The sequence below is a fragment of the Somniosus microcephalus genome, chromosome 11 (assembly GCF_052327205.1).
Source record: "Somniosus microcephalus isolate GS21.2 chromosome 11, FLI_Smic_1.0, whole genome shotgun sequence".
NCBI lineage: Eukaryota > Metazoa > Chordata > Chondrichthyes > Squaliformes > Somniosidae > Somniosus > Somniosus microcephalus.
Window position 1 is genome coordinate 117,119,633 of NC_140997.1, and position 26,699 is coordinate 117,146,331.

Sequence of the window (26,699 nt, forward strand, 5' to 3'; positions counted from 1 at the left end):
GGTGAAAGGAGCCTCCTCACACCAGCTCACTGGAACCCCTCACAACATGTCACTGGAACCTCCTCAAACCAGGTCACTGGAACATCCTCACAACATGTCACTGGAACCTCCTCACACCAGGTCACTGGAACCTCCGCACAGCATGTCACTGGAACCCCTCACACCAGGTGAAAGGAGCCTCCTCACACCAGCTCATTGGAACCTCCTCACACGAGGTCACTGAAAACCTCTCACCTGGTCACTGGAACCTCTTCACACCAGGTCACTGGAACCTCCTCACACCAGCTCACTGGAACACCCTCACAGCAGGTTACTGGAACACCCTCACAGCAGGTCACTGGAACCCCCTTACACCAGGTCACTGGAACCCTCTCACACCAGGTCACTGGAACCCTCTCACACCAGGTCACTGGAACCTCCTGACGCCAGGTCACTGGGAACTCCTCACACCAGGTCACTGGAATGCCCTCACATCAGGTCACTGGAACCCCATCGCACCAGTTTACTGGAAACTCCTCCCACCAGGTCACTGGAACCCTCTCACACCAGGTCACTGGAACCACCTCACACCAGGTCACTGGAACCCCCTCACACCAGGTCACTGGAACCTCCTCACATCAAGTCACTGGAACGCCCCCCCCGCACACCAGGTCACTGGAACCTCCTCACATCAGGTCACTGGAACCCCCTCACACCAGGTCACTGAAATGCCCTTACACAGGTCACTGGAACCTCCTCACACAAGGTCACTGGAACCACCTCACACCAGGTCACTGGAACCCCCTCACACCAGGTCACTGAAATGCCCTTACACCAGGTAACTGGAACCCACTCACACCAGGTCACTGGAACCACCTCACACCAGGTCACTGAACCCCCCTTACACCAGGTCACTGGAACCTCCTCACACAAGGTCACTGGAACCTCCTCAAACCATGTCACTGGAACCTCTCACACCAGGTCAAAGGAACCTCCTCACACCATGTCACTGGAACCCCCTCACACCAGGTCACTGGAACCTCCTCACACCAGGTCAAAGGAACCCCTCACACCATGTCACTGGAACCCCCTTGCACCCAGGTCACTGGAACCCTCTCACACAAGGTCACTGGAACTTCCTCACAACAAGTCACTGGAACCCCCCTCACACCAGCTCACTGTAGCCCCCACACAATTGATCACTGGAACCTCCTCACACCAGGTCACTGGAGCCCCCACACAATTGATCACTGGAATCTCCTCACACCATGTCACTGGATCCTCCTTACACCAGGTCACTGGAACCACCTCACCCCAGGTCACTGGAACCCCCTCACCCCAGGTCACTGGAACCTCCTCACACCAGGTCACTGGAAACCTCCTCACACCAGGTCACTGGAACCCTCCTCACACCAAGTCACTAGAACCCCCCCACACCAGGTCACTGGAACCCCCTCACACCAGGTCACTGGAACCCCCTCACACCAGGTCACTGGAACCACCTCACCCCAGGTCACTGGAACATCCTCACACCACGGCACTGGAATCTTCTCACAGCATGTCACTGGAATCCCTCACACCAGGTCAAAGGAACTTCCTCACACCAGCTCACTGGAAAGCCCTCACACCATGTCACTGGAACCTCCTCACACCATGTCACTGGAACTTCCTCACACCATGTCACTGGAACCTCCTCACACCATGTCACTGGAACTTCCTCACACCAGGTCACTGGAACCCCTCACACCAGGTCACTGGACCCCCTCCCACCAAGTCATTGGAACCCCCCCGCCACAACCAGGTCACTGGAACCTCCGCACAGCAAATCACTGGAACCCCCCCCCCCCCAACAACAGGTCACTGGAACCTCCTCACACCAGGTCACTGGAACCCCCAGACGCCAGGTCACTGGGACCATCCTCACACCAGGTCACTGAAATGCCCTCACACCATGCCACTGGAACACCCTCACACCAGTTCACTGGAACCCCCTCCCACCAGATCACTGGAATCCTCTCACACCAGGTCGCTGGAACCCTCTCACACCAGGTCACTGGTGCCCCCACACAATTGATCACTGGAACCTCCTCACACCAGGTCACTGGAACCCCCTCACATCAGGACACTGGAGCCCCCACACAATTGATCAATGGAACCCCCTCACACCAGGTCACTGGAATGCCCTCACACGAGGTCACTGGAACCTCCTCACACAAGGTCACTGGAACCTCCTCACACCATGTCACTGGAACCTCCTCACACCAGGTCGCTGGAACCTCCTCACACCAGGTCACTGGAACCTCCTCACACCAGGTCACTGGAACATCCTCACACCAGGTCAATGAAACCCCCTCACTCCAGGTCACTGGAACCTCCTCACCCCAGGTCACTGGAACATCCTCGCACCACGCCACTGGAACCCCCCCCCGCCACACCAGGTCACTGGAACCTCCGCACATCAAGTCACTGGACCCCCCCCCCACAACAACAGGTCACTGGAACCTCCTCACACCAGGTCACTGGAACCCCCAGACGCCAGGTCACTGGGACCTCCTCACACCAGGTCACTGGAACCTCCTCACAACATGCCACTGGAACACCCTCACACCAGTTCTCTGGAACCCCCTCCCACCAGATCACTGGAACCCCCTCCCACCAGGTCACTGGAAACCTCTCACACCAGGTCGTTGGAACCCTCTCACAACAGGTCACTGGAACTTCCTCACAAACAAGTCACTGGAAACCCCTCACACCAGGTCACTGGCGCCCCCACACAATTGATCAATGGAATCTCCTCACACCAGGTCACTGGAATCTCCTCACACCACGTCACTGGAACCTCCTCACACCAGGTCACTGGAATCCCCTCACACCAGGTCACTGGAACCACCTCACCCCAGGTCACTGGAACATCCTCAAACCACGTCACTAGGAGCTCCTCACACCAGGTCAATGGAACCCCTCACAACAGGTCACTGGAACCTCCTCACACCAGGTCACTGGAACCTCCGCACAGCATGTCACTGGAACCCCTCACACCAGGTGAAAGGAGCCTCCTCACACCAGCTCACTGGAACCCCTCACAACATGTCACTGGAACCTCCTCAAACCAGGTCACTGGAACATCCTCACAACATGTCACTGGAACCTCCTCACACCAGGTCACTGGAACCTCCGCACAGCATGTCACTGGAACCCCTCACACCAGGTGAAAGGAGCCTCCTCACACCAGCTCATTGGAACCTCCTCACACGAGGTCACTGAAAACCTCTCACCTGGTCACTGGAACCTCTTCACACCAGGTCACTGGAACCTCCTCACACCAGCTCACTGGAACACCCTCACAGCAGGTTACTGGAACACCCTCACAGCAGGTCACTGGAACCCCCTTACACCAGGTCACTGGAACCCTCTCACACCAGGTCACTGGAACCCTCTCACACCAGGTCACTGGAACCTCCTGACGCCAGGTCACTGGGAACTCCTCACACCAGGTCACTGGAATGCCCTCACATCAGGTCACTGGAACCCCATCGCACCAGTTTACTGGAAACTCCTCCCACCAGGTCACTGGAACCCTCTCACACCAGGTCGCTGGAACCCTCTCACACCAGGTCACTGGAACCCCCTTACACCATGTCACTGGAACCCCCTTACACCATGTCACTGGAACCCTCTCACACCAGGTCGCTGGAACCCTCTCACAGAAGGTCACTGGAACTTCCTCAAAACAAGTCACTGGAACCCCCTCACACCAGGTCACTGGAGCCCCCACACAATTGATCACTGGAATCTCCTCACACCAGATCACTGGAACCTCCTCACACCAGGTCACTGGAACATCCTCACCCCAGGTCCCTGGAGCACCTCACACCAGGTCTCTGGAACATCATCACCCCAGGTTACTAGAACCACCTCACACCAGGTCACTGGAACCTCCTCACACCAGGTCACTGGAACATCCTCACCCCAGGACACTGGAACCCCTCACACCAGGTCCCTGGAACATCCTCACACCAGGTCCCTGGAACATCCTCACACCACATCACTGGAACATCCTCACACCACGTCACTGGAACCTCCTCACACCAGGTCACTGGAACCTCCTCACACCACGTCACTGGAACATCCTCACACCACATCACTGGAACCTCCTCACACCAGGTCACAGGAACCTCCTCACACCAGGTCACTGGAACCTCCTCACACCAGGTCACTGGAACATCCTCACACCACGTCACTGGAACCTCCTCACACCACGTCACTGGAACATCCTCACACCACGTCACTGGAACATCCTCACACCACGTCACTGGAACATCCTCACACCACGTCACTGGAACCTCCTCACACCACGTCACTGGAACCCCCTCACACCAGGTCACTGGAACATCCTCACACCACGTCACTGGAATCTCCTCAGACCACGTCACTGGAACATCCTCACAGCATGTCACTGTAACCTCCTCACAGCAGGTCACTGGAACCCCCTCACACCTGGTCACAGGAACCTCCTCACACCTGGTCACTGGAACATCCTCACACCAGGTCACTGGAACACCCTCACACCAGGTCACTGGACCCTCTTCACACCAGGTCACTGGAACATCCTCACACCAGGTCACTGGAACATCCTCACACCAGGTCACTGGAACCTCCTCACACCACGTCACTGGAACCCCCTCACACCAGGTCACTGGAACATCCTCACACCACGTCACTGGAATCTCCTCAGACCACGTCACTGGAACATCCTCACAGCATGTCACTGTAACCTCCTCACAGCAGGTCACTGGAACCCCCTCACACCTGGTCACAGGAACCTCCTCACACCTGGTCACTGGAACATCCTCACACCAGGTCACTGGAACACCCTCACACCAGGTCACTGGACCCTCTTCACACCAGGTCACTGGAACATCCTCACACCAGGTCACTGGAACATCCTCACACCAGGTCACTGGAACCTCCTCACACCACGTCACTGGAACCCCCTTACACCAGGTCACTGGAACATCCCCACCCAAGGTCACTGGAACCTCCTCAAACCAGGTCACTGGAAGCACTCACACCACGTCACTGGAACCCCCTCACACCAAGTCACTGGAACCTCCTCACACCAGGTCACTGGAACATCCTCACACCAGTTCACTGGAACCCCTCACACCAGTTCACTGGAACCCCTCACACCAGGTCACTGGAAACCCCTCCCACCAGGTCACTGGAACCCTCTCACACCAGATCACTGGAACATCCTCACACCAGGTCACTGGAACATCTTCACACCAGACTTCCATGAAGGCGGGCTAACGTTTCAAGCGCTCCGTGAAACTGTGCGAAGCTGTATAACGACAGGATACATCGCACCTCAGCCTGGGTCAGTTTGCTTCGGTCACACTGACTACAGGTCAGCTTCTCTGCCACCACAAAGAGCAGGTTGGTTTTGGCTAATCTCTGTGCATGGTAAAACCTGTGACAAGACAGAAAGATTTACTGACAGTCTGCAGTTGCTGCACCAATACAGCTACATGTAAAAGCTGGCCAAAAGGCTTACCAGAATGGAACACAACCAATTTTGATGCGATCTTTTCACATTCAAAACCTGAACAATCTTTTTGAGGCAATTTAAGTTATAAAAGTTGTAAAAGCCATATGTACACGTGCGAGAGCTCTATTCTCAGAGGCAGAAGTGCCACAACAAGATTATTTCTTTGTTTAAAAAGAAACGTATTTTGGATTTCTTGACTTGTGAAGTATTTTTCCTGCATTAATGATCAGCACAACTCCTTACCAAACTACCACACCAGGTAGTGCTGACTCTTGGGCAGAAGAGGTGGTCTGGGGCACAAATTGGACCCTTGCTGCAAGATGGTCCTTAAAACATATCACACTGTAACTTAAGACTGAGGTTAAGTGGTCATTGTCGCAGAGTAGCCTCTCTGTATAGGTCTCAGTGTAGCACCATCAAGGTGCTGCCCTGACTGTATGGAGCAGTAATTCTCACATTCATGGGCCATGACTGCATTCGCCTTTTTCTTTTGACAATTTTCTCCCCTTCTCATTGAGCATTGGGTGGAAAGTTGACTATGGGGGCGTCACAGCCAAACCCAATCCTATCCTCACTTGATGTCTGTATATATGCACTTGACTTTCCCTGTCCCTCCCTCAGACTAGAGGTACTGAGGCCAACAGCAGCATTCTGGTTCTGAACTCGGTTGAGATCAGCTAATTTAGCACAGACGAGTAGTCAAACCTGGGCTCTTCTGGCCAGTAGAGCTCAATTACACCAGGTGGTGCCCTTACTCACTGGACCAGTGGGGAAGATAAAACCGTTTAGCTGTTGTGGTTTATCCTCACGTTCCTTTCTTTTAATACTAGTTTGGTTCTGTGGGAGTTGCCGTTGACCATTCTCTGGTGTCAGCTGCCAACCTGGAGCAGTTGCTGCAGTCAATTAAGTTGCTGTAGGATCTACTGTTGTTGCCAAAGTAGTACTGTGTCTGCTTGGTGACACAGCTCGTCTCTTTCAGTTCGACGCCGTCCGCTAATGTATCATCTAGTAACAAAGGAACAGGAAGAATTAATAGAGAATCATGTAGGCAACCAGTTCAAATAAGCTAGCCAGAAACATCATCAGCAGTAAATGGCATTGAGCAATGGAGTAGAATTAATGTTTTGTTGTTAAGATCTAAAGACTGATCGTGCGGCCACATTTGGAGATATCTGGACCAGGCCTGTATTTCTATGTTAAATGGCCCACTCACTCCCCTGGTTCCAACCTGTCCTCTGACGGAGAAGCATCGTCAGGCAAGAGACTTTCCCCCATACCCACCCACCCCAATACCCCTGCCCCATATCCCCCACCCCCCCGCCCCATAGACCCCCACCCATACCCCCCCATTCTCCTGCCCCATACCCCCCACCCCCCGCCCATACCCCCCCATGCCCCTGCCCCATACCCCCCACCCCCCGCCCATACCCCCCCATGCCCCCGCCCCATAGACCCCCACCCATACCCCCCCATTCTCCTGCCCCATACCCCCCACCCCCCGCCCATACCCCCCCATGCCCCTGCCCCATACCCCCACTCCCCGCCCATACCCCCCCATGCCTCTGCCCCATACCCCCACTCCATACCACACCCCCTTACCCCCACCCAATACCCCCCACATCCCTGCCCATACCCCCATACCCCCACTCCATACCACACCCCTTACCCCTGCCCCATACACCCATTCCCCCCACCCCACACTCCCGCCCCATACCCCCCACCCCCATACCCCACCCCATACCCCCCCATAAGCCCCACCCCCCATAACCCCCTCCCCCACCAGTGCTTATCCTTGGGCTGATGTTCCTGGTAACTTTGGGTCCTGCGTCTTTGCTGCCTGCCCACCTCTTCGATTGGGGAAGGGCTGAGTGTGGGGCATATGGCCCACCTCTTCAGGGTGGCCCTGCCAGTGATACAAGAAGAAACTGAGGCAGGAGGAATGGGAACGTCCCCTCCCATCTCATCTGCGTGGCAGCCCTTAGCACTCTGCCCCTCCCCTCTCCTCCTCCGGGAAGCCCTGGAAACCCCAGGGTATCGTAAAGGCGTGACTTGTGGAATAAGTGTTCTCTGGGCATAAATCCCAGGAATACAGGCCCTATAGTGTGAGAACCATGCACTGTCTGATGTCACATGTAGCAACTGGTGTAAGTAAAAATTAAATAATCACATGACACGAATCAACCAACAGATCTGGGCAGTGACATCAGTAGAGAGAAGCTGTCACAGAAATATCACCAACTTTGAGCCTTGTGTAATAGGCAGGAAAGCGGTGACACTAGCCTGATGTATATGGAGACCTGGTGTGGAACCCAGTCTCTGATTCCACTGCAACTAGCCCCTTGAATGTTGCCCATCACTAGTTGATTTGTCTTTCGCTCACCGCCACTGTTTTGGCAGAGATTGAAATTAGGCCCAGAAGTTGACATGTATTCAGGGAGAAGTGAACCAGGGCCTAACTGATTTGCTTCATTTTTCCTCCCAAATAGCATCTCCCTTGAAGAGACACGCCAGAGACTCGTACCTGCTTGGAAGCTGAGCTGGAAGCTAAGAGCGTACAACAACTGTTGTAATAAAGACCTGGGGAAACGAATCAAAGGACAATCATTAATTGAAGGTCTGATACGTGAGCATTTCTCTTAATAATAGAAATTGGAAACCCAACTCCAAAGGTGAGGCACTATCTCCTGGCACTACAGCGTTTTAACTGTGGATTCCAGTTCGGAGACACTTCTCCACCCACATTTAATTTGCTAAAACCTGCACCGACATCACCCACTGTGAAACTCATTGTGGCAGCTGCTGTTTCATGAATTTATGTTGGAAACCTTCGCATACCAACCCAAGTAATACACAGAAGGTGGTGAATAAGGAGACTCATTCCAACGGCCCATGTGCAATCTGCAGGGTATGTGATTCCAGCCATTTAAATACCAGGTTCTTCACTGAAGAAGAAGTGACTGCACAACAAGCAATTAGGAAGGCAAATGGCATGTTGGTCTTTATTGCAAGGGGGTTGGAGTATAAGAGTAAGGAAGCCTTGGTGAGCCCACACCTGGAGTACTGTGCACAGTTTAGGTCTCCTTATCTAAGGAAGGATATACTTGCCTTGGAGGCGGTGCAACGAAGGTTCACTAGATTGATTCCTGGGATGAGAGGGCTGTCCTATGATGAGAGATTGTGTAGAATGGGCCTATACTCTCTGGAGTTTAGAAGAATGAGAGGTGATCTCATTGAAACATACAAGATGCTGAAGGGGATTGACAGGGTAGATGCTGAGAGGTTGATTCCCCTGGCTGGAGTGTCTAGAACTAGGGGGCATAGTCTCAGGATAAGGGGTCGGCCATTTAAAATTGAGATGAGGAGGAATTTCTTCACTCAGAGGGTTGTGAATCTTTGGAATTCTCTGCTCCAGAGGGCTGTGAATGCTGAGTCTTTGAGTATATTCAAGGCGGAGATAGATAGATTTTTGGACTCTCGTGGAATCAAGGGATATGGAGATCGGGCGGGAAAGTGGAGTTGAGGTTGATGATCAGCCATGATCTTATTGAATGGCGGAGCAGGCTCAAGGGGCCATATGGCCTATTCCTGCTCCTATTTCTACTTCGTCTTCTTCTTAGGCAATCCCTCGGAACCGAGGATTGACTTGCTTCCACACTAAAAATGAGTTTTCAGGTGACTGATGAGTCCACAGTCTACAGATGAGACCTACAGTCTCTGTCACAGGTGGGGCAGATGGTGGTTGAAGGGGTGGGTGGGTGGGGTGCTTGGGTTGATGTGCGCTCCTTCCGCTTGCTCCCGGCGAAGAGACTCGAGGTGTTCGGTGCCTTCCCGGATGCTTCTCCTCCACTTTGTGCGGTCTTGGACCAGGGATTCCGAGGTGTCGGTGAGGATGTTGCACTTTTTCAAGGAGGCTTTGAAGGTGTCCTTGAAGTATTTCCTCTGCCCACCTGGGGCTCTCTTGCTGTGTCGGAGCTCCGAGTAGAGCGCTTGTTTTGGGAGTCTCGTATTGAGCATGCGGACGATGTGGCCCGTCCATCGGAGCTGATCGAGCGTGGTCAAAGCTTCGATGCTGGGAATGTTGGCCTGAGCAAGAACACTGATATTGTTGCGCCTATCTTGCCAATGGATTTGCAGGATCTTGCGGAGGCCACGTTGGTGGTGCCTCTCCAGTGCTTTGAGGTGCCTGCTGTCCATGGTCCATGTCTCTGAAGCATACAGCAGGGCGGGTATCACTACTGCTCTGCAGACCATGAGCTTGGTGCTGGGTTTGAGGTCCTGGTCTTCAAACACTCTCTTCCTCAGGCGACTGAAGGCTGCACTGCCACACTGAAGGCGATGTTGGACTTCGTCATCGACATCTGCCCTTGTTGACAGTAGGCACCCGAGGCATAGAAAGTGGTCCACGTTGTCCAAGGCCTCGTCATGGATTTTGATAATCGGGGAGCAGTACTGTGTGGCAGGAGCAGGTTGGTAGAGGTCCTTTGTCTTACGGATGTTTAGTGTAAGGCCCATGCTCTCGTACTCTTCGGTGAAGGTGTTGACGATGGTTTGGAGTTCGGCCTTAGAGTGTGCGCAGATGCAAGCGTCGTCTGCATACTGTAATTCGATGACAGAGGATGGGATGACCTTGGATCTGGACTGGAGGCGACGGCGGTTGAAAAGTTTCCCGTTTGTTCTGTAGATTAGCTCTACTCCAGCGGGGAGCTTACTGAGGGTGAGATGGAGCATTGCAGCCAGGAAGACCGAGAAGAGCATTGGTGCGATGACACAGCCTTGCTTGACCCCGATCTGTACGTGAATTGGGTCTGTGGTGGATCCGTTGGTCAGGATCACGGCTTGCATGTCATCGTGAAGCAATGGTGACAAACTTTTGAGGGCTGCCGTAATCCCTCAAGGTTGACGGTGTCGAAGGCCTTTGTGAGGTCAAAGAAGGCCATGTACAGCGGTTGGTGCTGTTCCCTGCATTTCTCTTGTAGTTGACGCGCGGTGAAGATCATGTCCATTGTGCCCCTTAGTGGGCGGAATCCGCATCGCGACTCTGGGAGGAGCTCTTCAGCCACTGGGAGAAAGCGATTGAGGTAGGATTCTTGCGATGACTTTCCCTGTGGCAGACAGCAGGGAGACTCCTCTGTAATTACCGCAATCAGACTTATCACCTTTCTTGAAGATGGTCACGATTACGGCATCTCTGAGATCCCCTGACATGCTCTCCTCCTTCCAAATAAGAGAAATGTGTTCATGCATTCGCGCCAATAGTGCTTCTCCGCCATGTTTTAGCGCCTCAGACGGGATTCCATCTGCTCCTGAGGCCTTGTTGTTCTTCAGTTGTCGGATGGCCTTTTCACCCTCATGCCGGGCTGGGTTGTGCTGAGGTGGTGGCGGGTAGCATGCTGCGGGATGGAGTTGAGGACACTCGCGTCAAAAACAGAGTCCCGGTTAAGGGCTCCTATTTCTTATGTTCTTACAATGAGCCCTAGAATGGAAGTGTTGAAGCTTCTGTTCCCAAAGGTCTTTTGTGAAGATCTGGCTGATGAAATTGCATAACAGGATCTTACTTTGAAGATGGGAACAAGCAGCTCAGTGAAAGGAAGATACTGTTTCAATTATAAATCTTTTAAGATAACTTCTTAATCCAAAGCGCAAGTAGGAGGTAAGTCTCATTCATCCTAATAAGACCCTGGCTGTGCCTTTGACTCACCGTCACACAACCAGGATTACTGTCGCAGCCCAATATTACACACACACAAGTACAACACCGACTCACTGACTGCACGCGAGCTACAATGTCAGATAGCACTGAGGTGTAGCACAATATTAGTTCATTGGTAGAGATTCTGTCATTTCCTTTGCGGTGAGACAGTGTTAAAGGTATGAGCGTTATCTTACCAGGCAGCAGCTGAGCTCCACCAGGCCAGGTTCAGGAAATCGGCAACTGTAGGCTTAAGTAAAACATAAAGTACAGGTCAGAGGTTTTCATCAATATAGAGGTACAGCTCCACCCTTTCTGCTACCCTTAAACAGGAAAGTTCTGATCAACATGCAGATTTATTGGAATATATTTTTCCTGAACTCTATTGATCTCTCCTTTAAATATTGCCCACAGTTGTTTTTCTTTGTTAATATTTTTCTCCAGTTACCTTCCTTAGCTCCATCCTTATTCCCTTATAGTTGATTTTATTCAATTCTATTACTTTGGTCTTTGTACAATCTACATTTCTCTCAATCATTATCTTAAATCTTATTATATTGTGATGACTACTCCCTAGATGTTCTCCCACACTTACATCTCTTATCTTCTTTGATTCATTTTCCATTACTGTAGCAGTGCTTCCTCCATCATTGAACTTCTTGCATATTGGGTCAGAAAGACGCCTTGTACACTCTGTAGAAACTCCATCCCCTTCTCCCCTATCACTCCCTCTCCCTGACAGTTTATTCAGGGATAGTTGCATTCCCCATGATTCTGATTCATTTTTTTACTCCTTTCATATATTTACCTACATATTTCTCCTTCTACTTCCTCTCCACTATTTGGTGGGCTGCAGTATACCCCTAATAATGTGACTGATTCCTTCCTACCATTTGTATCAATCCATATGGATCTGTTTCTATCTCTTTGTTAGTTATGTCCTTTCTTACAGAGTCACAGAATCACAGAGTCTACAGCACAGAAACAGGCCATTCGGCCCAACTGGTCTATGCTGGCATTTACGCTCCACATGAGCCTCCTCCCACCCCCTCTTTATCTCACCCTATCAGCATATCATTCTATTCCTTTCTCCTTCATGTGCTTATCTAGCTTCTCCTAAAATCCATCTATGTTATTTGCCTCAACCACACCCTGTGGTAGCGAGTTCCACATTCTCACCACTATAATTATCGAAAGATATGAAACAGAAGATGTTCTGAAGCATTGCCTTTTCACCTCTGAAATCCACACTCCAATCCAGCCCAGATAGAAAAAGTGAAGGTCTCCATTCGTAATGAAGGCTGTAAGTCAGAAATGCAACAGGCCTTGGTAGTCCAACAGATAAGGTCCACTCAGAGACAGGGGCCATTCCCAGATTCTGATCTGCCGTAACAATATCAATGCTGTATTGGTGAAGCATAGAAACATAGAAAAATAGGAATAGGAGTAGGCCATTCGGCCCTTCGAGCCTGCTCCACCATTCAATATGATCATGGCTGATCCTCTCTCTCAATACCATATTCCCGCTCTCTCCCCATACCCCTTGATGCCTTGTGTCTAGAAATCTATCTATCTCCTTCTTAAATATATTCAGTGACTTGGCCTCCACAGCCTTGTGTGGTAGAGAATTCCACAGGTTCACCACCCTCTGTGTGAAGAAATTTCTCCTCATCTCAGTCCTAAATGTCCTACCCTGTATCCTGAGACTGTGACCCCTCGTTCTAGACCCCCCAGCCAGGGGAAACATCCTCACTGCATCCAATCTGTCTAGCCCTGCCAGAATTTTATATGTTTCAATGACATCCCCTCTCATTCTTCTAAACTCTAGTGAATACAGGCCTAGTCGACCCAATCTCTCCTCATACGACAGTCCTGCCATCCCAGGAATCAGTCTGGTGAACCTTCGCTGCACTCCCTCTATGGCAAGTATATCCTTTCTTAGGTAAAGAGACCAAAACTGCAGACAGTACTCCAGGTGTGGTCTCACCAAGGCCCTGTATAACTGTAGTAAGACATCCTTGTTCCTGTACTCAAATCCTCTTGCAATGAAGGCCAACATACCATTTGCCTTCCTAACTGCTTGCTGCACCTGCATGTTTGCTTTCAGTGACTGGTGTACAAGGTCCCTTTGTACATCAACATTTCCCAATCTATCACCATTTAAATAATACTCTGCCTTTCTGTTTTTTCTACCAAAGTGGATAACTTCACATTCATCCACGTTATACTGCATCTGCCATGTATTTGCCCACTCACTCAACTTGTCTAAATTGCCTTGAAGCCTCTTTGCATCCTCCTCACAACTCACAATCCCACCTAGTTTTGCGTCGTCAGCAAACTTGGAAATATTACATTTGCTTCCCTCATCCAAATCATTGATATATATTGTGAATAGCTGGGGCCCAAGCACTGATCCCTGCGGTACCCCACTAGTCACTGCCTGCCACCCTGAAAAAGACCCATTTATTCCTACTCTGTTTCCTGTCTGTTAACCAATTTTCAATCCATGCCAGTATATTACCCCCAATCCCATGTGCTTTTATTTTGCATGCTAACCTCTTATGTGGGACTTTATCAAAGGCCTTCTGAAAGTCCAAATACACCACATCCACTGGTTCTCCCTTATCTATTCTACCAGTTACATCCTCAAAAAACTCCAGTCGGTTTGTCAAACACGATTTCCCTTTCATAAATCCATGTTGACTTTATCTAATCCTGTTGATATTTTCTAAGTGTCCTGTTATCACATCCTTTTTCATAGACTCTAGCATTTTCCCTACTACTGATGTTAGGCTAACTGGTCTGTAGTTCCCATTTTTTTCTCTTCATTGCGGCTGCAGTAATCTGCACTGCCTGGACCAGTACAGGAAAGTCCATCACTGCAAGCAACCCAGGCCCATTGCCAATGTTGTGAAGAGAGACTGAAGAAAAAATACCAGTGATTAACATACAACAGCTCACTGGGTAAAACACTTTGTGCTGAAGTATCAGACTGTATCAAAAGCACAGCATGGGAGGGGGAATGCCTTGAAATTTTCACATTGAAAGAAGGACTTGGATTTATATAGCACCTTTCATGACCACAGGACGTCTCAAAGTGCTTTACAGCCAATGAAGTACTATTTGCAGTGTTTAACACCACCAGGATATTCTCTTCCTCACCAAAAGTCAAACTCATCTTTGGAATATAAACTGCACCAACAATTTCTGCTGCCCAGTGCACTCCCTTCTCTTGTTCAGTGACTGGCTTACAGCCAGCTAAATCAGGACATCAAACATTCACCAAATTTGGTTGAGCTATAGTCACTATATTATGATGTCCAGACCCTGCCTGCACAATCCTTTAAAAAAAACAATTACTTTACCTTACCTTTTACTCCAGCCGTCATGTTATTTCTGATTAACACAGCTACCCAAAACCCCTTCTTCCTTCCCTATCATTTCAAAATACATTATAGCCTGCTGTGGCAGAACCACTGAATGACTCTGGCTAACTGTATATAATTCTCTTTAACAATGTTAAAGCCTAAACCTGTACCATTGTGTTAGGCATTACTGTGTTTTGAATATAGAGTTTGCATGTACGGGGCGTGGCCCCTTTAAGAGCACGGGAAAACGCGGGCAAACGCGATGACGTCACATCGCAAACCACGGGGCTGCCCAGTCAGTCCTCGTGGCATCTCCATTGAGTAAAGGCCGGTTTAGTTGTTCTCTTGTGTCGATCTCCGTTATTTGTTGGAATTCATTAATTCCTACATTGGTGACCCTGTTTTTGTGAACGTTTTCACATAAGAAGAGCACAGCATGGAAGCAAACGCCGTTTCGCTAAAGCTACCGCAGTTCTGGGAGCAACAAGCGCCCTCGTGGTTTATTCAGGTCGAGGCCCAGTTCGCCCTGAGGAACATCGATGCGGATCAGACCAAGTACCTTTATGTGGTCTCCGCACTCGACAGCTCTACCGCCTCTCGGATCGTCAGCCTCCTCGAAAACCCCCCAACGGAGCGCAAGTATGAAACCCTCAAAGCGCGGTTACTTCAGGTTTTCGGGCTCACAAAATCGGAGTGTGCCCGTCGATTACTCGCTATGCCCGGGCTCGGGGACTCCAAGCCTTCAGAGTTGATGAGCCAAATGGTCACACTCCTGGGCTCAGAACGGGAATGTTTCCTCTTCCGCGAGATTTTCCTCAGCCAACTGCCTGAACAGGTACAAGCTGCCCTGGCCAGATCTGAAATAGAAGACTGCGCAACACTCGCTGCGGAGGCTGACAAAATTTTCGCTGTAACTCGGCAGTACTGCGCCGCCACGAGGCACCCATCCCCTGCAGACACCGCCCCAGCTCATCAGCCTGCTGGGCTGTGTTTCTACCACGCGCAGTTTGGCGCGAAGGTGAACTGCTGCCGCCCTCCCTGCAGTTTTCCCAAAAAAAACAAACAACAACTGACACTGCGACCACCGAGGAACGGGTCTAACGGGCACCCCGCAGCCGCGATGGCGATCGGCAACGTGGGAAAATTGCTGTTCATCACTGATACTCTCTCCGGTCGTCGTTTTCTGTGCGACACCGGGGCGCAGTGCAGCATTTTACCCACGTCCGCCCTCAATGTGCAGACGGGGAATCATGGCCCCACCCTTGAAGCGGCCAATGGCGGAACAATTCGGACCTTCGGCAGACGGCGAGTGGAGGTGTGCCTCGGGGGGCAACGTTTTCACTGGGAGTTTGTTATGGCCACAGTTTCCCAGCCCCTCCTCGGCACGGATTTCCTGTGCGCCAACAGCCTCCTGGTCGACATTAGGAACCGGCGGCTGATCAACGCAGCAACTTTTAATTCTCTTCCGTGTTACCGCAGTAACACTACGTCACGCACCGTCTCCTGTGCGTTCCCGACTCCTGATGAGTTCGCTCGCCTGCTCGGCGAATTCCCCGACCTGGCAAGACCCACGTTCTCCTCCACAGCCACGAAACATGGTGTGGAACACCACATCACCACCAACGGCTCCCCGGTCTACGCGCGGGCCTGGCGCCTGGAACCTGGCAAGCTGGCGATCGCAAAGGCGGAGTTCGCAACCATGGAATGGTTAGGGATTATTCGCCGGTCGAATAGCCCCTGGTCTTCACCCCTCCATATCCTCCCGAAGCCTGGCGGCGGATGGCGGCCATGCGGTGACTACCGACGCCTCAACGACGCCACCACTCCTGATCGGTACCCGATCCCCCACATACAGGATTTCTCTGCCCATTTGGCAGGGAACACCGTGTTCTCAAAAGTCGACCTCGTCCGCGGCTACCACCAGGTCCCAGTTCATCCACAAGACGTCCAGAAGACCGCAGTCATCACCCCATTCGGCCTCTTCAAGTTTTTACGAATGCCGTTTGGTTTAAAGAACGCCGCCCAGGCTTTCCAACGCCTGATGGACTCCGTGCTGCGGGACCTCAAGTTCCTCTTCGTCTACCTGGATGATATTCTAATTGCCAGTCCTGCTAAGGAAGAACATACCTGTCACCTACGCATCCTTTTTCGACGCCTCAGCCAACACGGCCTGATTATCAACCCGGCCAAGTGTCAGTTTGGCCTGCACCAAATTGACTTCCTGGGGCATCGCATCACCTCAGAGGGAGCGGTTCCTTTACCTTCGAAAGTAGAGGCGGTGACATCCTTTCCACGCCCGCAGAACGTAAAGGCCCTGCAGGAATTCCTAGGCATGGTAAACTTTTACCACCGTTTCGTGCCTAAGGCGGCACAACTCATGCAGCCCCTGTATGAGGCCCTCAAGGGCAAGACTGGCAAGAACCCGGTAGACTGGATGGATGACATGGCCCGAGCATTCGCCGACACCAAAAGCGCCTTAGCCAACGCGACTATGCTGGTGCACCTGCTGCCAGGAGCCACCATCGTCCTCACCACCGACGCGTCGGACTATGCAGTCGGTGCCGTGCAACAGCAGTGGGTGAACGGGACGTGGCAGCCGTTGGCATTCTTCAGCCGTCAACTACGGCAGAACGAGAGAGCATACAGCACATTCGACCGGGAGTTGCTCATCTTTTTCTGGCCATCCGCCATTTTCAGTTCCTACTGGAAGGACGTCCTTTCACCGCCTTTGTGGACCATAAGCCGCTAACCTTTGCAATGGCCAAGACCGTCGAACCGTGGTCAGCCCGACAGCAGCGTCAACTGACCTACATATCCGAATTCACCACGGATATACAGCACGTGGCCGGTAAGGACAACCTGGTGGCAGACTGCCTCTCCCGCGCGATCATCAATACGGTTCATTTGGGCATTGACTACGCCCTCATGGCAGCGGACCAAGCCACAGACTCGGAAGTCCAAGCTTACAGAACGGCCATCACTGGCCTCCAGTTGGCCGACGTCAAGTTCCATTCGGCAGGTCCTACGCTGTTGTGTGACGTCTCCGTACAGGATCCTCGCCCTGTCGTGCCGGTCGTCTGGCACCGCAAAGTGTTCGACGCCATACATGGGTTGTCACACCCAGGAATGAAGGCCTCTCAGAAACTGATGTCAGCGAAATTTGTATGGCATGGCATGCATAAAGATGTCCGCGACTGGGCCAACACCTGTGTGGTCTGCCAAAAGGCCAAGGTACAGTGCCACATCAAAGCTCCGTTGGCCACCTTCACAGTTCTGGAGCGACGTTTTGACCATGTCAACGTGGACCTGGTAGGACCACTCCCACCCTCCCATGGTTTTTCACACATCCTGACCATGGTTGACCGCACCACCAGATGGCCGGAGGCAGTCCCCCTGTCATCCACTACTTCGGCGGACGTGGCCAGGGCGTTCATTTCCTCCTGGATCGCCCGTTTCAGAGTGCCCGCAGATATTTCGTCAGACAGGGGACCGCAGTTTTCCTCCGAACTCTGGAATGCAGTGGCCCAAGGACTTGGTGTCAAATTACACCGCACCACAGCCTACCACCCACAGGCGAATGGCCTCTGCGAACGCTTCCACCGGTCAATGAAAGCCGCCCTGAGGGCCAGCCTCCAGGACGCTGGATGGGCAGACAAGCTACCTTGGGTCCTGTTGGGCCTTCGCTCGGCCCCCAAAGAAGACCTTCACTCTTCATCAGTGGAGCTTGTGTATGGTCAGCCGCTGCGAGTCCCATCGGACTTCCTACCAACATCGACGGAGCCATGGTCCACGTCTGCCCAGCTTGCTAGTCACCAAGAGGCGGCCAGATGTTTCGCACCAGTGCCCACTTCGCACCACAGGCTGCAGAGGTCACACGTTCCCACGGATCTTCACAAGGCTGAATACGTTTTTATTCACCATGACGCACATAGGGATCCGCTCAAGGCCCCATATACCGGTCCCTTCCACGTGTTGGAAGCAGGGGACAAAACCTTCACGGTAGATGTCGGTGGTAAACCGGACCACATTTCGGTCGACCGCTTAAAGCCAGCACATTTAGACCTCGACCACCCCGTCGAGACAGCACAACTGCTGAGACAGGGTCGGCCACCCATCGTCGTTACGGCAGACCGAGTGTGACCGCCCGCCAGACCACCAGCCGACCAGCAGCCTCCGCCTCGAGAGTACAGGAGTCATTCTGACAGGCTCATCAGACCCCCTCCCCGTTTGACTTTGTCTGTTAAAGCGAATTCTGGGGGGGGCGCATGTGGCAGAACCACTGAATGACTCTGGCTAACTGTATATAATTCTCTTTAACGATGTTCTAACACCAGCCTAAACCTGTACCATTGTGTTAGGCATTACTGTGTTTTGTATATAGAGTTTGCATGTATGGGGCGTGGCCCCTTTAAGAGCACGGGAAAACGCGGGCAAACGCGATGACGTCACATCGCAAACCACGGGGCTGCCCAGGCAGTGCTCGTGGCATCTCCGTTGAGTAAAGACCTGTTTAGTTGTTCTCTTGTGTCGATCTCCGTTATTTGTTGGAATTCGTTAATTCCTACACTGCAACATTTAACTGCCAATCCTGTCCTGTCTATAGCCATCTTTCTGTTCTCGCTATTACATCTATTTCCTCAGTTTTAATTATTGCCCCCAATTCCTCCACCTTGTTGTTGATGCACTGTACATTGCTATTCAGGAGTTTTAATAGCCTCTTATTTTCATTGCTCCTGCTTTATTTGTGTTGGGTATTTTATTATTATGTCGCCTGAGTATTTACGTTAGCCCAGAAATTAGTGTCCCAACGCGCGAGTAAGCACCGTGTACTCACGTGTGGGACCGATGGAATTGCCGATTTTCTGCATGCACAGCGCATGCGCGGGAAACCGGCATTTCCGATCCTCTGAACCAAGGGGTTCAGAGGTCGAACGCGTGCGTGCAGGAGTCTGCGCGTGCGTGTTGAACTTCCTTTTTTTTTCCAGGTTTGCCCGTGCGTGAAGGCCTCCACTTTTTACACTTTAAAAAAGTAGACGTAAGGACTTAATTTTAAAAGGTACGTGGTCTATTAATTAAAATTAGAATTTTTTTCCCCACAGGTTTATTATTTTTAAAGACTTTACAGTAAGGTAAGTGTATTTTTAGCCCCGATTTTTTATAAAATAATTTTTTTCAAAAATTTAAGTTATTGTTTAAAATAGTTATTGAAAGTTATTTATAGTTCATTTAAATAGTGTGATTTAAAAAAAAATTTATTTCAAGTTTAAGTACGGTTTTGGGTGCCCGGAGTTTTCATGAGTTTGACAGTTCTGTCAAACTCATGAATGAACTTTTGCATCCTCCGATTGGTTGCCCAGTGCTCACGTGATCCCAGCCGACGCATCGCACTAAGTACGCCGCTGGATCACGCAAGCACAGCGCGCCGGGAGCTGAACCGGGCCACAGACAGGAAATCCACGCAGGCCCAGGCTTCAACTGCCGGCACGCTAGGTAAGTGTAGGTCAGGGGCTTGCACCCGTGGGAAGCCCCCGACACGAATTTCTGTGCCGTTATCTTTATATTTCTATCTATTCTGGATTTTGCTCTCATCCCTTCTTTCACTGATCTTTAGGTTCCTATTACGTGGAACCACGGGTCCTTCAGAGACTGAGATCACGTTTTGTAATGGAAAGTGACTGCATGGCCCTGCAGAATGTGTGCAATTAGTGCGTGTGCCGGCTGATCAATGTCATCCTGTCATGTTTCTGCGCAATCGTAGAAACACAGAAAAGCTCACGGCTGCAAGGGCCCACGTAACTGGTGTTCCTCTGCTGTGGGCCCCAAGACCTCCTTGGGTTATCAACTCTGCACATATTCCTGGAGGCTTCATCATATGACCTCCTGCTTCCTACCGCCCAATTAAAGAGACTTTTTCTCCCCCATCTCCAAAATTTTTTAAACTAATAAACAAAAGTTTTGAAAGAAAATGAGAAAGGCACAGCTGGGTTGCTTACAGCATGTGTAAACTTACAATAAAGATGGATCTAGGAGCAGCTCCTGTGTCAGTATTAGGTGGTGGACCACACACGGACTGATAGTCATAGGATTCCTTTCTTGTGTAGAATGAAGCGTTGTAGAGTGCATTCATCAAACTGGGGTCCAGCTCACTGAAGAACATACCAATCTGGAGAAATAATCAAAAACAAAGCACATTTAGGAGCCTTTTCTGCATGACTGTTGACTCCATGATTGCCACTATCTGATAACTCGTCTTGTAATGTATGTACCTTTAAGGGGAGAACTACTTTTTACAGCTCCTGTATACTGTAGTACCGGCAGTGACCACACCTGTATATAAACCCTGAGTAGTGATCTGTACAGTTCGTTCTAGAGTAACCCTCATTCAGTAAACACCTGTTGAATCGTTCCCTGCAGTCATTGTCTGATTATTGAAGGACACAACATTAAGATACACGGATCTAACAGTGGCGATGAGCAAGTTCGAACCTACCTGCAACTCTGCATCACGTCCCAGGGATTCGCTCCTGGAGAAGAGTGGAAGGTCGAGTCCAGAAGCACGGGCGTCGACCACGGGCAACCACCCAGTCATCCAGCGTAGATTTGAGCATCGCAGGGGAGGCTATCGAGAGCCGGGCTTGGCTTTCCAGTCACGGTGGTCCAGCGAAACGGGCTGGCAACAGGTACTGCGCAGACCCTTCCTGGACAGCGATGGGCTAGAGCCCGACCGGGCGGCACAGAAAAAGGCCGAGCAGCGTCGACGGGGGAGAGAGAGAGGGCAGAGCGCACAGGGCGCAGCCGGTGTTCAGGACCGAGCGGCGTCAACGGGGGAGAGAGACGAGAGAGAGCAGAGCGCAGCTGGTGTTCAAGGGCCGAGCAGCATCAACGGGGGAGAGAGGCGCGCAGGAAAACGCGAGGCGCTGCCATTTGCCACAAGGACCGCCGAGAGCGGCGTTGGCAGCAGCGTGGGAGACGCCATTTTAAGCCAGTCTAACCACACCCAAAAATGCCGACGAGTGGCAGCATCACAGCGTTCGACAATGAAGTCGAAGATTGGACGACATATGTCGAACGCATAGAAGTATACTGGAAGGCGAATGAAGTGCCAGATGACAAGAAAGTGCTGGTATTGTTGAATTCAATGGGTGCAAAAACGTATGGCTTACTACGAAACCTAGTAACCCCAGAGAAGCCAGTAGAAAAGGATTCTGAAAACAGTGTCAATCCTACAGGACCACTTAAACCCCACACTGCTGCTGATAGCAGAAAGATTTAAGTTTCACAAAAGGAACCAGCATAAAGATGAAAGTAATGCTGAGTATTTAACGGAACTGCGCAAGCTATCGAAACACTGCCAGTTTGGAACGGGACTAGCAGATACTGTAAGGGACAAGTTTGTGTGTGGGCTTCAAAGTGAAGGAACCCAGAAACGGCTTCTATCAGAAAAGGATCTTACGCTGGACAAGGCTTTCAGCATTGCAGTATCACATGAAGCAGCAGCACGGGGCACTGCAGAGATACAACGGAGACCGCAAGAATATGGCACAAATGAAATGTCATACGGAACAGTGAAGTGCTATCGCTGCGGCAGAACAACACACGACCATAATGATTGCTGGTTCAAGGACAAAGTGTGCAGACAGTGTGGAAAAGTAGGACACATAGCAAGAGTCTGCAGGTCGGGAAAGAAAACCAGCAGCAAGAAATCTCCACAGGAGAAGTACAAGAAGGTACATAAGGTGACGGAGAGTAGTTCAGACAAACAGAAGAGTGATACAGACTCCGGAAGCAAGGAGCTGGGTTGTCTGAAACTACATAATGTGATCAAAACGGAGGATCACCAAACTATCTGGGTCACGCTCAAGATAGCAGGAGTCCAAGTGAAAATGGAATTGGACACAGGATCAGCCCTAACAGTCATAAACCGAAGGGACTACAAGCGGCTATTCTCACATATACCCTTGAGAGATACAAAGATTGTCTTGAAGACGTACCTGGGGCAAAAAGTCTACCCCAAAGGAAAAATAAGGGTGAACGTTTTATATATAACGGCAAGGAAACACCAAAAATGGACCTATATGTATTGCCAGATGGAGGACCACCACTACTAGGACGTGAATGGATCCGGAAGATACAGCTAGATTGGCATTCCATATAGGCACTGACTGCGGCTGACAAAAAGGATGACGACGTCACACCTGGGCGACTGTCAAAGATCCTAACTGACACGAAAGAAGTGTTCCAGCAAGGACTCGGAACACTAAAAGGCATGACAGCGATGATTAAAATTGAAGAAAATGCAAGCCCAAAATTTTTTACGGCCAGACCGGTACCTTATGCGATCCGCCCAGCCGTCGAAGCAGAGCTGGAGAGTCTGGAATGTTCAGGTGTACTGTCCAAGGTAGACTGGAGCGAGTGGGCTACACCCATCAGCCCGGTGATGAAAAAGTCGTTGAGCAGCACACCTGGGGGACCAAGGAAGGTTCGCATCTGTGGGGACTTTAAGGTAACAGTGAACCCGATCCTTCACACCGTACAATATCCACTTCCGCGGATTGAAGATATTTTCGCCTCGCTACCTGGAGGGAAACGCTTCACTAAGATTGATCTGGCCCAGGCGTATCTGCAAATGGAGGTAGAAGAAGCATAAAAAAAATACCTCACAATCAACACCCATAAAGGTCTCTACCAATACAACCGGCTGGTATTCGGGGTAGCATCAGCTCCGGCTATTTGGCAGAGGGCAATGGAACAAGTCCTGCAAGAGATCCCAGGGACCCAGTGTTATTTGGATGACATCCTGGTCACGGGCGAAAATGACAGTGATCACCTTGCCAACCTGGAGCAGATGCTCACTAGATTGCAGGAATATGGGCTCTGAGCTAACCGCCCCAAATGCGAGTTTTTTAGAAAACAGATCTCGTATTGTGGCCACGTTATCGATAAAGAGGGGTTACATAAGTCCACAGAGAAGATTGAGGCAGTAGTCAAGGCTCCAGCGCCAGAAAATGTGTCACAACTGAGGTCGTTCCTCGGGCTGGTAAACTGCTGCCATAGGTTCTTGCCAAATTTGTCTACAATACTACACCCACTGAACACTCTACTGCAAACTGGGGTGCCATGGAAGTGGAGTGACGAATGTAGATGAGCTTTCCAGAAGAGCAAAACACTAATCACATCGAAAGAGGTATTGGCCCATTACAACCCGGCATTACCAATTCGGTTGGCATGTGATGCATCACCCTACGGCATTGGAGCGGTGCTGTCGCACAAATTCTCGGACGGCTCAGAGAGGCCAATAGCCTTTGCGTCACGATCACTAACCTCAGCCGAGCGTAACTATGCCCAGATTGACAGGGAGGCCCTCAGCCTAGTGTGGGGAGTGAAAAAGTTCAATCACTATCTGCACGGGCAGAAGTTCACCTTGCTGACTGACCACCAACCACTTGTCTCCATCTTTAATCCAAAGAAGGGCGTTCCGGTGACGACTGCGCAACGGCTACAAAGATGGTCCCTTTTTCTAGGGGCGCACCAATATGAAATCGAGTATACGGGCACGAAACAGCATGGAAACGCTGATGGGCTAACACGCCTGCCACTGCCTACTGCGGAGGAAGCACCAGCACTGGATCCTTTTGAAATATTTCATTCGACTATAATTGAATACTTGCCAGTAACTAACGCTGGTATAGAGAAGGGGACCCGAAATGACCCGACACTGTCTCGGGTATATGATTTGACGGTGAAGGGATGGCCAGCACATGGCGACTCACTGTTGCCAGCATTCTCATTCAGAAGAGAACAGCTGTCAGTATGCCAGGGGACCTTGATGTGTGGATCCCGAGTGGTAATTCCACCCAAGTTAAGGGAGAGAGTGCTCAATGAGCTTCACGAAGGTCATCTGGGAGGGGTGAAAATGAAAAGCCTTGCTAGGGCTTATGTGTGGTGGCCGGGGATCGATCAGCAAATCGAGGACCTGACAAAGAGCTGCTCAGGATGCCAGAAGGTCCAAAATGCACCACCACATGCCCCTCTACAACCATGGGCATGGCCCTCATCTTCATGGCAACGGGTGCATATTGATTTTGCTGGTCCATTCATGGACTCAATGTTTTTAATAGCCGTGGATGCACACTCGAAATGGCCTGAGGTGATCAAAATGTCCTCCACCACCACGGAGAAAACTATTGCAGTCCTATGGACCATTTTTGCCAGGAACGGCTTGCCAGAGCAGATTTGCTCTGATAACGGACCACAGTTTGTGTCCGAAGAGTTTCGAAGATTTATGAAAAGGAATGGGGTAAGGCATTACACATCCGCCCCGTATCATCCAGCCACAAATGGATTGGCTGAGAGGTTCGTACAAACCTTTAAGAAGGCAATAAAGGCTATGTGCAATGACATCATTCCGCTGCAGCACAAGGTGGACAATTTCCTGTTCGCCTACCGGAATGCGACACATGCAGTCACCAACCAGGCCCCAGCCATGATGTTCCTTTAGCAAAGGTTAAGATCTCGCCTGGATTTGCTCAGACCAAATGTACGAAGAGATGTTGAGAGTAAGCAATTGCAGCACATCCATGAGAAGCCAACAAGGAGCTTCAATGTAGGGCAACCAGTCTTGGCCCGTGACTACCGAACAGAAAAATGGCAGCCAGGAACGATATGCACATGGCAGGGCCCACTAATGTACACAGTGGACGTTGGGGAGAGCATCGTGAGACGCCATGCTGACCAGATCCTAGAGTCACAGGAACAAGTCAACCCCATGCCTCGTCCATACGTACCTGGTGATGAACCCGACGTACAGGTCGCATCTACCCCAGAAACAGTAGCATCGGAAGCTGATGAACCAACCGACGACAGGGGGCCAGAATCGCCTTCGCACCAAGAGCAAGACACTCGGGAAAGGCGCTATCCAGAAAGTATCAGGAAGCCACCCCAAAGACTGAATTTATAAATAGACTATTTTCAGCTAATGTTGCATGTTAAAAGTGTTAATTGTAATTAGTTTGATATTTAATTGTTAAATGAGTGTTATGGTACTGTTAATCTAAAAGGGGAGGAATTGTAATGTATGTACCTTTAAGGGGAGAACTACTTTTTACAGCTCCTGTATACTGTAGTACCAGCAGTGACCACACCTGTATATAAACCCTGAGTAGTTGTCCAGTCCTGCTTCACCACCACTGAAACCCTCACACACATCTTCATCTCTCCCACTGAAACCCTCACACACACCTTCATCTCTCCCACTGAAACCCTCACACACACCTTCATCTCTCCCACTGAAACCCTCACACACACCTTCATCTCTCCCACTGAAACCCTCACACACACCTTCATCTCTCCCACTGAAACCCTCACACACACCTTCATCTCTCCCAGACTTGACTTCGCCAACATTCTCCCCATCTCCACCTTAAGCAAACTTCACCTTGGCCAAGACTCCGCCACCTTCCTCCTATCCTGCACCCAAGTCCCACTCACCTATTAGCCCTGTCCTTGCACACCTGCCCCAACACACTGGCCCAGAACTTGGTGTCGGGGGCTTGCCGCGCGTGCAAGCCCCCAATGTGCACTTACCCGGCGCGCCGACATCTGAAACCTGGCCCGCAGTGGATTTCCTGTCAGTGGCCCGGTTCTGATGTCGGCGCGTTGTGCTAACCTGACCCAGTGGCGTAGTTAGTGCGATGTGCCGGCTGGGATCAGGTGAGCACTGTTCAGCCAATCAGGCGAGGGGAAACTTCATTCATAAGTTTGAGAGTAAGAACTGTCAAACTCATGAGAAGTACTGCACCCCAAAACACTACTTAAACTTTAAATAAAATTTAAAAAAACATCCCAATCATTAAATTAAGTATAAATAAGTTAAAAAAAAAATTTAAACAATAATTTTTTTTTTTGAAAAAAATAAATTTTTAATAAAAACGGTCTAAAACTAAACTTACCTTATTGTAGATTCTTTAAAATAATAAACCTGTGGGAAAAAAATTCCTAAATTGCACTAAAACACCAATTACCTGTTAAAATAAATACTTACGTGTTGAGATACCGCGGCAAACTGAGCCGCTGCTGTTTGGCCGACCAAGGCGTGGTAGCCTCCGGGAGGAATTCG

At 50.7% G+C, this 26,699-nt stretch overlaps 2 protein-coding genes across 2 annotated transcripts in view; one reads left to right on the forward strand and one right to left on the reverse strand.

The window, feature by feature from the left end:
• Positions 1-26,699, reverse strand: part of LOC147110843 (voltage-dependent calcium channel subunit alpha-2/delta-2-like) — a 2,842,873-nt gene that overhangs the window by 175,546 nt on the left and 2,640,628 nt on the right. Inside the window, exons 32-36 of the mRNA XM_085999971.1 lie at positions 20,595-20,747; positions 11,414-11,466; positions 8,049-8,104; positions 6,409-6,532; positions 5,340-5,449 (exon numbers count right to left, since the gene is read on the reverse strand). Coding sequence (XP_085856097.1) covers positions 5,340-5,449; positions 6,409-6,532; positions 8,049-8,104; positions 11,414-11,466; positions 20,595-20,747 — 496 coding nt within the window. The remainder of the gene's footprint in view (positions 1-5,339; positions 5,450-6,408; positions 6,533-8,048; positions 8,105-11,413; positions 11,467-20,594; positions 20,748-26,699) is intronic.
• The window catches only part of LOC147110844 (uncharacterized), a 94,756-nt gene continuing 88,037 nt past the window's right edge, over positions 19,981-26,699 (forward strand). The window contains exon 1 of the mRNA XM_086001211.1: positions 19,981-20,074. The gene's annotated coding sequence lies outside the window, so the exon portion shown is untranslated. The remainder of the gene's footprint in view (positions 20,075-26,699) is intronic.